The sequence below is a fragment of the Rutilus rutilus genome, assembly GCF_951802725.1.
Source record: "Rutilus rutilus genome assembly, chromosome: 24".
Lineage (NCBI taxonomy): Eukaryota > Metazoa > Chordata > Actinopteri > Cypriniformes > Leuciscidae > Rutilus > Rutilus rutilus.
In genome coordinates, this window is record NC_140228.1 from 23504033 (window position 1) to 23516645 (window position 12613).

The 12613-nt window shown below is 36.3% G+C and overlaps 1 protein-coding gene across 3 annotated transcripts in view; it reads left to right on the forward strand.

The window, feature by feature from the left end:
- dpp6a (dipeptidyl-peptidase 6a) overlaps positions 1–12613 on the forward strand; it is a 410674-nt gene that overhangs the window by 368329 nt on the left and 29732 nt on the right. For all 3 annotated transcript variants that reach the window (XM_084398650.1, XM_084398651.1, XM_084398649.1), the window contains 8 exons: positions 6283–6437; positions 6518–6615; positions 7680–7803; positions 8060–8098; positions 8648–8755; positions 10124–10215; positions 11737–11784; positions 11867–11985. In XM_084398650.1, the coding sequence (XP_084254776.1) occupies positions 6283–6437; positions 6518–6615; positions 7680–7803; positions 8060–8098; positions 8648–8755; positions 10124–10215; positions 11737–11784; positions 11867–11985 (783 nt within the window). The remainder of the gene's footprint in view (positions 1–6282; positions 6438–6517; positions 6616–7679; positions 7804–8059; positions 8099–8647; positions 8756–10123; positions 10216–11736; positions 11785–11866; positions 11986–12613) is intronic.

The window sequence follows — 12613 nt, forward strand, 5'->3', positions numbered from 1 at the left end:
GCACAGAAGTGTTAATGATGCTGTTCTTGAGATAAAACTGAGGATGAGTTTGGCTCTCGGGATGGGTCGGGATGGTAGACTAATCACCTGGTTCACACTGACTGGAAAGGGGGTCGCACACCGGACGAGAAGCGCAGCATGTGACACAACAATAGCAAAACAATAGCAATAGCAAAACAAATGTCCTGTTTATTTCTGTTTATTATATCTGTTTTGTGGATAGGCATCTTTTTTTATTGAGTAATTCAATCCATAATGGAATTATGGAATATTGCAGAATTTATTGATTTATCCGTCACATATATTTTATGCCGTCATAAACTTTATATCTCTTCTCTTCTCTGATGTGTTTACTGGCGCGAGGGCGGGACAACCTGTCACTCACATGAGATCAACCAATAGCAAACCATCCAAACAATTCCTGATGAACAATATCACCCGCTCTACATTAGTTGGATATAGATCACAATTAAAAAGATATATATATATGCCTGTTCCATGCCGACTTATACCATTCTCAACTTTCTGACTGCTTTTATTGTTAAATTTAAAAAAAAAAGAAAAAAAAAAGTTGTTAATTGAAAGAAAGCTTATAAAATAAAATATAAATATTAGATGAAAAACTTAGTTAAAACAAGTTTAAGTACTAAAAGTACTCACCTTAAAAATTAAATAAATTAGAAAATAAAATAGAAATATTCAAATTAAAAACCATTTAAAATGACACAAATCTCATAACAAAAATGAAATCTGAAAATATAAAAATAACAACTAATTCAAAATATTAATATAATAATATATAAATAATACTAAAATATCACTGGTTTGAGGTACAGGAATGCCCTTTTTTTTTTTTTTTTTTTTTTGCGAGGATTCCCTGAGAAACACATCTGATTGGTGTCAGGTGGGCATGACCCAAATCCAAACATAACTGCCATAAACCATAAAATGCTTCCTTTTACAGTGATTGGTAAATTAAAGGGTTAGTTCATCCAAAAATGAAAATTCTTTCATTAATTACTCACCCTCATGTCGTTCCAAACCTGTAAGACTTTCGTTCATCTTCAGAGCACAAGATCTTTTTGATGAAATCTGAGAGTTTTCTATTCCTCCATTGACAGCAACGCAACTGACATTTTGACTCTTCAAAACGTTCATAAAGAGATCGTAAAACAATGGTTTAGTCCAAATTCGAGGACTAAAGAGACTTGGGGCCCTATTTTAACAATCTGAAACACAAGTATCAAACGCGAAACACAAGTAACTTTGTGGGCGGATCTCGGAAATCTAAAATGGGTTGGTCTGAAGTAGCTACATTACTCATAGGTGCAATCAGAGCATCATCTCACATTCCCTTTAAAAGCAGGCGTGCTTGTTCAATGGCGGATTGCTATTATAACGCCGCATTTCCCAGGCACACGCCAGGAGCGGTTCACAGCCGAGGAGACCGACGTTCTTGTCAGGGCCGTAAAAGACAGAGAAGTGACATTGTATGGGAATGGGAGAAACCCACCCAAATTAGCTTCATTCCCTAATTTACCGACGTGCGTCTGTCGAGGGAAAAGTCCGCTGTGCGTCGGGTGCAAAATAGGAATGAAACATGTGTCGGTGTACAAAGTCAATTGCGCTGGGTGCAAGATAGGGCCCCTTTTCACTTTATATGATGAACAGATTGGATTTAGGCTTTTGTTCACATATAAACTTTGTTCAGCAAACTAAACCACTCAAATCATCTGGGTTAGTTTTACAATCTCTTTTTGAGCTTTTTGAAGCGTCAAAGTGTCAGTTGCGTAGTTGTCTTCATCAAAAAGATCTTCATTTGTGTTCCAAAGATAAACGAAAGTGAGTAATTAATGACAATGTCTAATGACAAAATGAATAGAAAAACTATCCCTTTAATTGTTAGACAACCTAACCACTAGTTTCGATTATCCATCCATGTTGGGCAGGATGCAAGTTGTTATGTAGTGTAAGTCGTAAAGAACACCACTGGTGCAATAACATGCAGTAGCCTAGTGTTCGTAATGACAAATGGCTTTAGTTGAGTGATTGTGTTAGCTTGTGCTAGTGGAGCTGATAAGACCTCTACAGACCTTCATCCTCATTGGATTATCTTCTCAATGAACTCCAGCTAATTAAGTTGCTAATGGTTTGTTAGGAGCATGTTATTATCCTGATGAATCCAGTGAAGGTGATGAACAATGCTAAAGTCATGTTTGTTAGGCCTTATTTGAATTTAAATGAGAAACTTACAGAGATAGAAAGACGTGTGGAATGTGAACAGTTCGATTGATCTCTCATTGGTGCAGTATGAAGTGAAGTATGATGTATGATGTGTTGAATGTGAAGCAGGAGATGGCTGAAGATGACTCTAAAGAGGACATGTTCTAATACATGTTCTCAATTTGTAGATTGCCTGTGGATATTTAGGCTAGAAAATGTGACAACTCACACACAACTAACGTGTATGTCCATGGTAAACAGGCAGCAGCTTTAAAACCTAGTCAGCTGCTTCCTTGTTTATTGTCTACACACACGTCTTCCTTGAGGAATATTCACACCCAAAGAGAAAAAGCTTAGTGATTTATGAAAAAACAGTTTTCTCTTTGGACAAATTACACCATGTAGGCCTAGTTGTTTTTCAGGACAAAGGATGCATTGAATGCACTGATCTTTTTTTATTTTATTTTTCATAGTAACATTTGTGGCAAAACTTCTGATGTGATAAAGCACAAAGCAATGTTCTAAACAAATTTGGACATCATAAGAGACTGATTACAAATGCATTTCATGGGCAGCTCATCAAACTTATTTTGGTCACTCACAGCTCACACCTGATCATGTTAGCATGCTAATGGCTTGATACATTTAACAGATATATATATATATATATATATATATATATATATATATATATATATATATGACCAAATAGCTAACCAATCAGTTATTGTATGGAAACGTGTTTCTGCCACAGAATAAAAAATAAAAGGTAATTGTTTCCCAATTTTGGGAAAATTAGTCAGAATTCTGAGATGTTTACTCAAAGTTGCAAGTTAAAAGCTTGAAATTGCAAGGGAAAAAATCGCAAGATATAAACTCATAATAAAAAATTAAAAAAAGAAGTCACATCTGTGTGTTTAATAAACTTAATAAATTTAATAAGTTTAATCAATTCTGGGAAGGTCCGAACTGCAAAATAAAAAATTTGAATTTTGAGAAAAATAGTCAGAATTGTGAAATGTTAACTCAAAATTGCAAGAAATAAACTTAGAATTGTGTGTTATACGTTAACTTGCAATTCTGAGTAAAAAGTCTGAATTACGAGAAATAAAGTAAAAGTTGTGATGTAAATGTTTCACGATGCATTGTGGGATTGCCTTTCCATGAATTATATGTGTAACGCTGCTTAGCTTTTTGCCCTATTTGGAATAGCCTGTACACAAGGGCACGTCAAATGTTTTGTTGGTTTTTAGAATGAAGAAAAGATGATGGAAATGCTCAGTCTGAACAGTAAAGTTTCAGCTCATTAACCTACAGCTGTGTCCTCTGATTAAAGGACAAGTGTAAGAGGACTGTGTGTGTGCTGGACACGACTTCACTGTCCTCCAGCTCTCCAAACACACACTCGTGTTTCATCTGTCATTCAGCTCTGCTATTAAACCTCCCTGTGTGAGCAATCAACAGCCCAACAAGCTTCCTGGCTCACTACTGAGAGTGCGAGTGTGTGTTTGGCATAATAAAGGGCACAGAGATACACACAGAAAACAGGAATGAGAGAGAGAGATGTGTTTGCAGAGTTTCTGACACCTTATGTCTAATAAGAGCGGTTTTTGCTGTTCTGTACAGAGATGTCTGTGGCAGGCTTGCTTTGGTTCATCCATGGGGGTCAGCATCTCTTTAATGAGCAGATTCATTGTAAAGTTCCCATGATACTCACAAGCACTTCCCCTAGAAACATCCACATTTACGGTTTTGGAACGAGCCAACATTAAAGTACACAGATGAAATGAGAAGATGAGACTCAAACTTACAGTATCTAATATTAAAATAAAAAAATACAGTATATAATATTAAAACAAATCATATTTCCAAATATCTGATACAAATGAAAGTAGTTTGGAAATCCACAACTTATATATCAAGTATATAAAATGTCAAGTACAAAGAGTTATGTTACTCTAACAACTTAAAAATTTAGCCTTTTACATTTTTACACTGTATAATTGGACATGAATTTGTAAAAATTAGATTTACATTTACATTTAGTCATTTAGCAGACGCTTTTATCCAAAGCGACTTACAAATTAGGACTAAATAAAGCGAGTCATCATGAAGAGGCAAAAACAACAACAACGCAAGAAGTGCTCAGAATACAAAGTTCAGGCATTTTTTTTTTTTTTTTTTTTATGAGGTTAAGTGCTCACGGAAGAGATGGGTTTTCAGCTGTTTTTTGAATGTTGCCAGTGATTCTGCATTCCGGATGAGGCCGGGGAGAGCGTTCCACCAGCATGGAGCTGTGAATGAGAATGTTCTGGAAAGTGATTTTGTGGCTCTCTGTGATGGAACCACGAGACGTCGCTCGTTGATCGATCATAGGCGTCTGGTAGGGATGTAGACTCGTAGGAGTGAGTGAAAATAGTAGGGAGCTGAGCCTGTGATAGATCTGTAAGCAAGCGTCAATGCCTTGAATTTGATGCGAGCAGCGAGAGGTAGCCAGTGCAGAGAGATGAACAGAGGAGTGACGTGGGCCCTCTTGGGCTCGTTGAAGACAAGACGAGATTTACATCAAAACCTAGAAAACATTGAAGATTGAAGATTCAAATAAAATAGTCTTTAATCCAAATATATACAACAGGAGAACTCAGAAGCAGAGGGAAGCAGACACAACACACTTTAACATTGACGAGAACGGACACCAACTGAAAGAAACAGGGAGAATAAAGACTAGAACAAATGAGGGAGCTGATGAGATAATTAATTGGACACAGTTGAATGTAATGACTAAATAAACAGACTGAGGAAAACTAGGTCACAGGAGAGAACCAAGAACACAATGAAGGAGGGAACACAGAACTTACATGTGGCAGTATTATTAATAAACATTATTTTACATTATTTTATATGAATGTTTTTATGCATTTTCTCACCAAGGCTGTGTTTTTTTTTTTTATCAAAAATACAGTAAAAACAGCAATACTATGAAATATTACGATTCAAAATAACTGTTTTCTATTTTAATATAATTTAAAATGTAATTTATTCCTGTGATGCAAAGCTGGATTTTTAGCATCATTATTCCAGTCTTCAGTGTCACATGATCCTTCAGAACTCATTCTAATATGCTGATTTCCTGCTCAAGAAATATTTCTGATTATTATCAATATTGAAAACAGTTGTGCTTAATATTTTTTGTGGAAACTGTTATAAAGTCTTCTTTGATGAATAGAAAGTTCAAAATAACAGCATTTATTTGAAATATAAACCTTTTGTAACCATGTAAATTATTATTGTCACATTTAATGTATCCTTGATTAATAAAAGTATACATTTCTGGAGAAAAAAATAAATATCGACCACAATTTTTTTATCAGTAATGTAAATTACATTCATATACTAATGAATTAATTCAAAACAAAATTGAAAACAAAAAATGGATCTAAAAATAAAACCATAAGCTAACTAAAAATAACTGTCAAAATCCTCAGATGCCAACATGCATGCTCTCTGAACAGATTTGTTCACTCACTCTCTCTGTAGCTGATGAAGTGAGCACAACTGTGCTGAACATGTGGCTTCCTGCCTATTGGAGCTCAGGAAGAGGGGTCAGACCCTATTTCCGTTGCCTTTGGTGAAGTCCAGAAATTGCTTTTTTCCCTGAGATTGTAGAAAAGAAGGGGCACTTGATGGAGAAGGCCGATTTTCTCTCTCTCTCTCTCTCTCTCTCTCTCTCTCTCTCTCTCTCTCTCCGGCCCCGCTGAGATTACAGTCCGCCCTGTGATTTATGGGCCAGAACCTTCCCCGCTGCCTCTGTGTGAGGGAAGCAAAGATTCATATAGAAACAGGTGGTTACGGAGAAATGCTCTTAACCGCGTCAGGTGCATCAACTGTATCCGAATGAAGATGGGAAATCTGAGTGTGTGTGTGTGTAGACGTAGCTGGAATGAGACCAGAGAGACGCTGTGTCATGGATGATTACTCTTTACTATTCCTGCAATTATTCGAGTGATTGAACCACAGTGAAATATGACTGAGAGAAACTCCTGAATCTTTCTTGTGCAGCGGAGATCTTTAAGTCTCACATCGCACACTGGTGGTCTCCGGATGGGGCCAGGCTCGCGTACGCAACCATCAACGACACGCTGGTGCCAAAAATGGAGATCCCCATGTTCACCGGCTCTGTCTACCCTACGGCGAGACAGTACCATTACCCCAAGGTAAAGACTGTGCACTACTGTAAACATAAGGGGTAGTGGTGAAGATTAAAATGTGTCATACTTGAATGTTTTTCTTCCAGGCAGGGGAGGAGAACCCTGTTATTTATCTGTATGTGGTGAATCTCAATGGCCCACTGCACACTATTGAGATGAGAAGACCAGAGGACCAAAGAATAGGGTGGGCTGATGCTTTCATTTACTTTCCAAATGTTCATTATGGGGAATTTTACAATGGATGTTGTTGGGAATTTTTATTTTATTTATTTTTTATTATGTTCTGTCACAAAACGTTTGCATTCTCTCAAAACTTTGGCGTTCCCTGAAAAACTTTTGTGATGGAAATGATATGAGGTTGGAGGAAAAACTATATTCCAATGCAATACTTTTGCAACAGAACACAAAAGATTTTCAATTTTTTCTCTGGGGAAAGCAACACTTTTGTGAGAGAGCTCAACAGTTTTGCAAGCGAATGCAAAAGCGTTGAAATAAAATAGTTCCTATTATTTTTCCATCACCATGTGCCCTTAGGGTGATATTTTTGGGTCACACTTAAGATTAGGGTCCGATTCTCACTATTAACTATGACTTTTGCCTCAATACATTTCTAATTACTGCTTATTAATAGTTTGTAAGGTCTAAGTTTAGGTATTTGGTAAGATTAAGGGATATAAAATATGATCATGCAGAAAAAGGCATTCATATGTGCTTTATAAGTACTAATAAACACCCAATATCCTAGGAATATGTATGCTAATAAACAACTAGTTAATAGTGAGGATTGGACCCTGAACTAAACTGTTACCATTTTTGGTTATGGCCAAGAACCGATAAATGGATGACATTAAAATTCTGCTCAAAGTGAATGTGTACATCGCAACATTTTAATGAACACTACTAAGAAATGGATATTCATTTTGAGTTTTGCTAATGTTAATAAATATTATGAATATATTTTATTAATAATATGTTTATATGAAATTTAGAAAATAGAGGAAATGAGCAACAACAACAACAAAAATCAGCCTGTAACCAATATGATACTTATATATTATGCATCCCTAGCTGAAAGTATCATCAAATTAGCCAAAATATTCAATAAAGGGGTGAGAATTTTGTATAGCTGTGAACAATGGGCATTTGAATTCTACAAAAACCTTTGAAAGATTCGGTCAAGGTCTAGAGATTGGATATAGTCTTTCTGCCAGAAGACATTGCTGCTTATTTCTTGTGTATATATTACAGGGAATACTATGTGACTATGGTGAAGTGGGCCACAAGTACGAAACTGGCAGTAAACTGGTTGAACCGAGCCCAGAATATCTCCATCCTGACCCTCTGTGTGGCCACAACGGGTGTCTGCACTAAGGTATGCCTGGGTTTTTGAAGTATTTCGTTAAGTATAGGTTGATTATTTCTTCTTTTTTTAAAACCAATGACGTGAATTCACATGAACAGCACTTTAAACGCAGTTGGTAACCAGGTCACTGTATTGTTGATTGCTAAGTAAGTATTTTGTTTCATTAAGAAAAAAATGAACACAGGTGGACTCAGAAACTCGATTCTGCACTCTTGTAATATTTCACTGCAATCTTGCCATGCTTTTTTCTTGCTTTTTTCTTCAGAAACATGAGGATGAAAGTGAGGGGTGGCTGCTCAGACAGGTGAGAATTAACTTCCTCTGCCTAGACAAGGGGAAGAAATGATGGGATTTGCCATGTCAGTGTTTGTCAATGATAACGGCTTTGAATAGTCAGGAACGTTTGATGTTGTTTGTCTTATCATATTCCCCACAGTACCATGCTTGAGCTGATATTGTTTTTCCTGATTAGTTTTTCATGTCTGTTTTTCACTAGAGGGAGAAAGTGGCCGCATGAAATGTTTTGCAATAACACGAATAAAGGATTGTGTGGCTCCTGCAGAAATAGGCCTGAGGGCTCAGACGCACTATTACATATGCACTGCATCATCATAATAATTCACAATCTAATATATGTTGTTATGGTTTTAACATTTTTGGTGTTGCTTGGAGATATATTCGACCGCTCTGTGCTGCGGACGCATTCCCTAGTGCTCCTGTGGGTCTTATAATTCAGTAATTATGAAACTCTGCAGAGCAAACCAAATGACGAAACACTACCATGGGTGGAAAACATCACCTGATGACAGTAATAATGGTGCTGGTGTGACGGTAATGATCATTTCCCAAACAGAATGAAGAGCCGCTGTTCTCTAAAGACGGTCTGAGGCTGTTCTTCACCAGAGCAATCCCACAGGGAGGAAGAGGGAAGTTCTTCCACATCTCCATGTCCATCTCACAGGTACAATCTTCAGCAAAGTGTGTTAAAGCAGGGCTTTTTCAAACGTTTTGATCTGTATACTGTATCCAGTGTAGACAGTGTCAGTAATTATAATGACTATTTGCTTTTGATGCGAAGCGACTGAACGCCAGTGGGCGGGGCCTATGGTGCAAAGATGTAAAACTATTTGTCGATGTCTTGCTCTTGAGGCAGAAATATGACATCATGTGTGACATCTCAAATCCCCCAATATCCAAACGAGCTTCATTAAATGCTTTGTTTATAATGAGGAGGACATTTTAAGCTCTGAAATTTGCAGGATGTTTTTCACAATTGCTAAGACATTAAACCTCATTCTCTGTACCAAATTATCAAAGGCCCAAAACCTATTTGTTGAGTAAATCACCCTGTCTGAAAAACATTAAACAAGTTCAGGCAGTTAGACACCATTTGCAAATCTCATGCTCTGATTTGCAAAACTCTAAACACATTCTCACTCGCTAAAACACATTTTGCACTTTAATGCACTTGTGTTGCAAAATGGTAAACACAAGTGGCAAAAGTTAAACTACAACACAGTTGTCATCGTTTACACACAACGACTCAGAATGGTTCACACTTGTTTCTAATGATGTGATCAAACCAACTGTACAAAATATAAGCCATTTTAGAGTGAATTTTGAAAGCAACAATGGATGGAAACAGTCTGAAAGGGAGAGGAGGAAGAGTATGTGGACGAGGAGGAAGAGGAAGAGCCAGGCGTGGACAGTGTCAAGGCTGGATCTGGAACACTAGAGGGTTTTTCCCTTTGTCTGTCAAGAGACAACATTGTCTGTGATGTGGACAAAGTCCTCTGGCTGGACTCAACATGAAGGCATGAGGCAGAATGAATCTCTCACTGACCTTGATTTTGCTGCACAACTTCTTTAAGTGTATAGAAACATGTTTTCATTTAGAGTTTTCTTTGACATTTTGGGCTTTTGCAAGTGCTGATTATACAGACATTCCATACTATACAATGTTCAATAAAATAATTGCAGCATACACAATATATTCAGCTTACTTATTTGCGATTACCATACTTGTTTTGTAATCAAATGTAATCAAAAGCAGAGAAATGTCCAAAGATCAGGGCATATTTGATTTGTCATGTCATGACCCCTTTAATACAAACAAGTTTCTTCATTTTGCCAAGGCGATTGGTTTTGTGATATTTTTTGAACTAATCACGTTTTTACTGTCGACAGCATTTAATTGATGAATTACTTAATTTCTTCAGACGTGTTCATGTCTCTTTTAATGACAACACATTAATAACATTGTATTATTCACAATCTCGATTTCCATTCAGTATGACTGATGTCTGTTTAATTTGTTTTGTTCATGAAGCCCAACAGCAGCACAGATTCTCTGCAGTCGATCACATCAGGAGACTGGGACGTCACGCGGGTTCTGGCATATGATGAAGACAGCCAATTAATGTGAGCGAATCCACCAACACAACACACTGAACATCAATGATTCATTAGTCATTAGTCAAAGTATGTGCCCTTGTGAAAAAGTGTTTTAAAAAAACTCGTCATGCTTTTAAGATGTACACTTACTTTGATGTGTTGATTAACATAGTAAAGCACATGTAAAGTACTTGATTGTAAATTTAACTGTAGTGTTAACTGTAGCGATTTAAAGGTTATACATTTTAAATGTACTACAGTGCGATTTGATTGTTACAAAATATGAGAGGAAATTTAGGAGGAAAAACTATATTTCAAAACTTGTGTGTTCGCCAACAAAACTTTTGTGTTCCCCCAAGAAACTTGCGATTACTTTTACATTTATTCATTGAATTCATACTTCTATGATTAATCGCATCTAACATAAAAGTTTGTGTTTATATAATATATGTGTGTATATATATTATTAATTTTGGTAACACTTTATTTTACAGTGTCCTTGTTACACGTTACATGTAGTTACTGTAGTAATAACTATAAATTATGCATAATTACATGCAACTAACCCCAACATAATCCTAATCCTAGCCCTAGAGTAAGTACATGTAGTTAATTATTAATACTCAAATTAGTAACAAAAATATTCAAAATACTCTTAATTAGTACTTAAATGCATAATTACACTGTAACATGGACACCTTAAAATAAAGTGTGACCTTACATTTATATACATCATATATATGTATGTGTGTGCGTGTCTGTCTATATGTACATATATACAGTATATGTGTATAAATATGTGTGTGTAAATATACAGTATACACACACACAGACCTATATAAAATATATATACATTTTATAATATATATACACACACCTGATATAATGTAATCACCAACTTTTATGTTAATTGCGATTAATCAATTTGACAGCACTAATTCATTTAGCGGATGCTTTTATCCAAAGCGAAGAATACAACAGTTGTACAACAAACAACAGTCCTTTAGAATAGTACAAGCTTTTTGTGGAAAGCATTTTGAGAGCGGACACAAAGTTTCTTGAGGGAACGCAAAACATTTGAGAGAGAACACAAAAGCATTGACATATATATTTTTTCTCCCATCTCATATCGTTTCCATCCCCATGTCCCTTTAGGGGCTCCGTAACTTTCAATAGAAATGACATTAAAGTATATTTTAGTATACAATATATGCTTGTCAGTACATTTGGCAGTACACTTGAACCATATTTCAAAGACAATAGACGCAATTATGAACTTACATACAAAGTTGTACTTAAATCCTACTTAAGTGTGTCAAAAAGCACTATAAAGTTCAGTGCTTTTTTTAATTTAATACACATTTAAGCTATAATACATTTTATTTAATTGCAATTAACATGCAAATAAGTGCCCGAAAACATTACATACATTTTGTAGTTGTATTGTGTGAAGTGTAGTCCTGTTTCACAAGTGTATAGATTCTTTGTACAGATTATACATAGTGTTACATGTACTATGTTTTGATGTTATATTTTTTGTTTGAATAGATATTTCCTCAGTACTGAGGATGACCCTAAAAGAAGACATCTCTACAGGTACATATATATTCAAGTCTTGGTTGATGCTGTCACAGGCTTGTTCTCGCTGACAGTGTTAATGTGTCTGTGGTTGTTCCAGCGCAGACACAGTGGGCTCCTTCAACCGCCGCTGTCTGTCCTGTGACTTCACTGACAGCTGTGGGTATGTCACTGGCTCCTTCAGTCCCAGCATGGACTACTTTCTGCTCAACTGTAAAGGTAGACATCTCTTCCTATCTCTTTTGATCTCAGTATATGCACATTTATGTCATGTATAGTAGTAATTAGGGTTCCACTTTATTTCGATAGTCCACTTTAAACATTCTACTAGCTATAAGTAACTTTGCAACTACACGTCAACTAACTCTCATCAGAGTAGGTTTGGGTTAGTCGAATAAGTTGACTTGTAGTTGCCAAGTTGAAGGAGAATCAAAATAAAGTGTTAGCCGATATTAAGCATACAGTCTACTAATACTCTAATGAGAGTTAGTTGACATGTAGTTGCAAAGTTACTTATAGTACTTAGAATGTCTAACTAACTACTTCTACAGAAGTGGAAATAAAGAAAGGGATGGAGACAGTGAGAGTGGACTCATTGTTAGAGAGCACTGTGTTATTGTTCAGCTGTGAAGGCCCCATGCTGCAAAGTGCATTGATTATTTGCAAAAGCTTGTTTCCATAGCAGCTGAATTGTTCTGAAGGCAGTCTGGAAGGCCTGAATGCTGCTATGGTCGTATATTGAACTGTCATGAGCGAACTCCTTGAGTAATGTCGTGTTTATGATCCGTGCTGTTGTGGCACTCATAAAAGCTTCATCGCTGATGCTCGTTAACAGAAGTTTGTATGC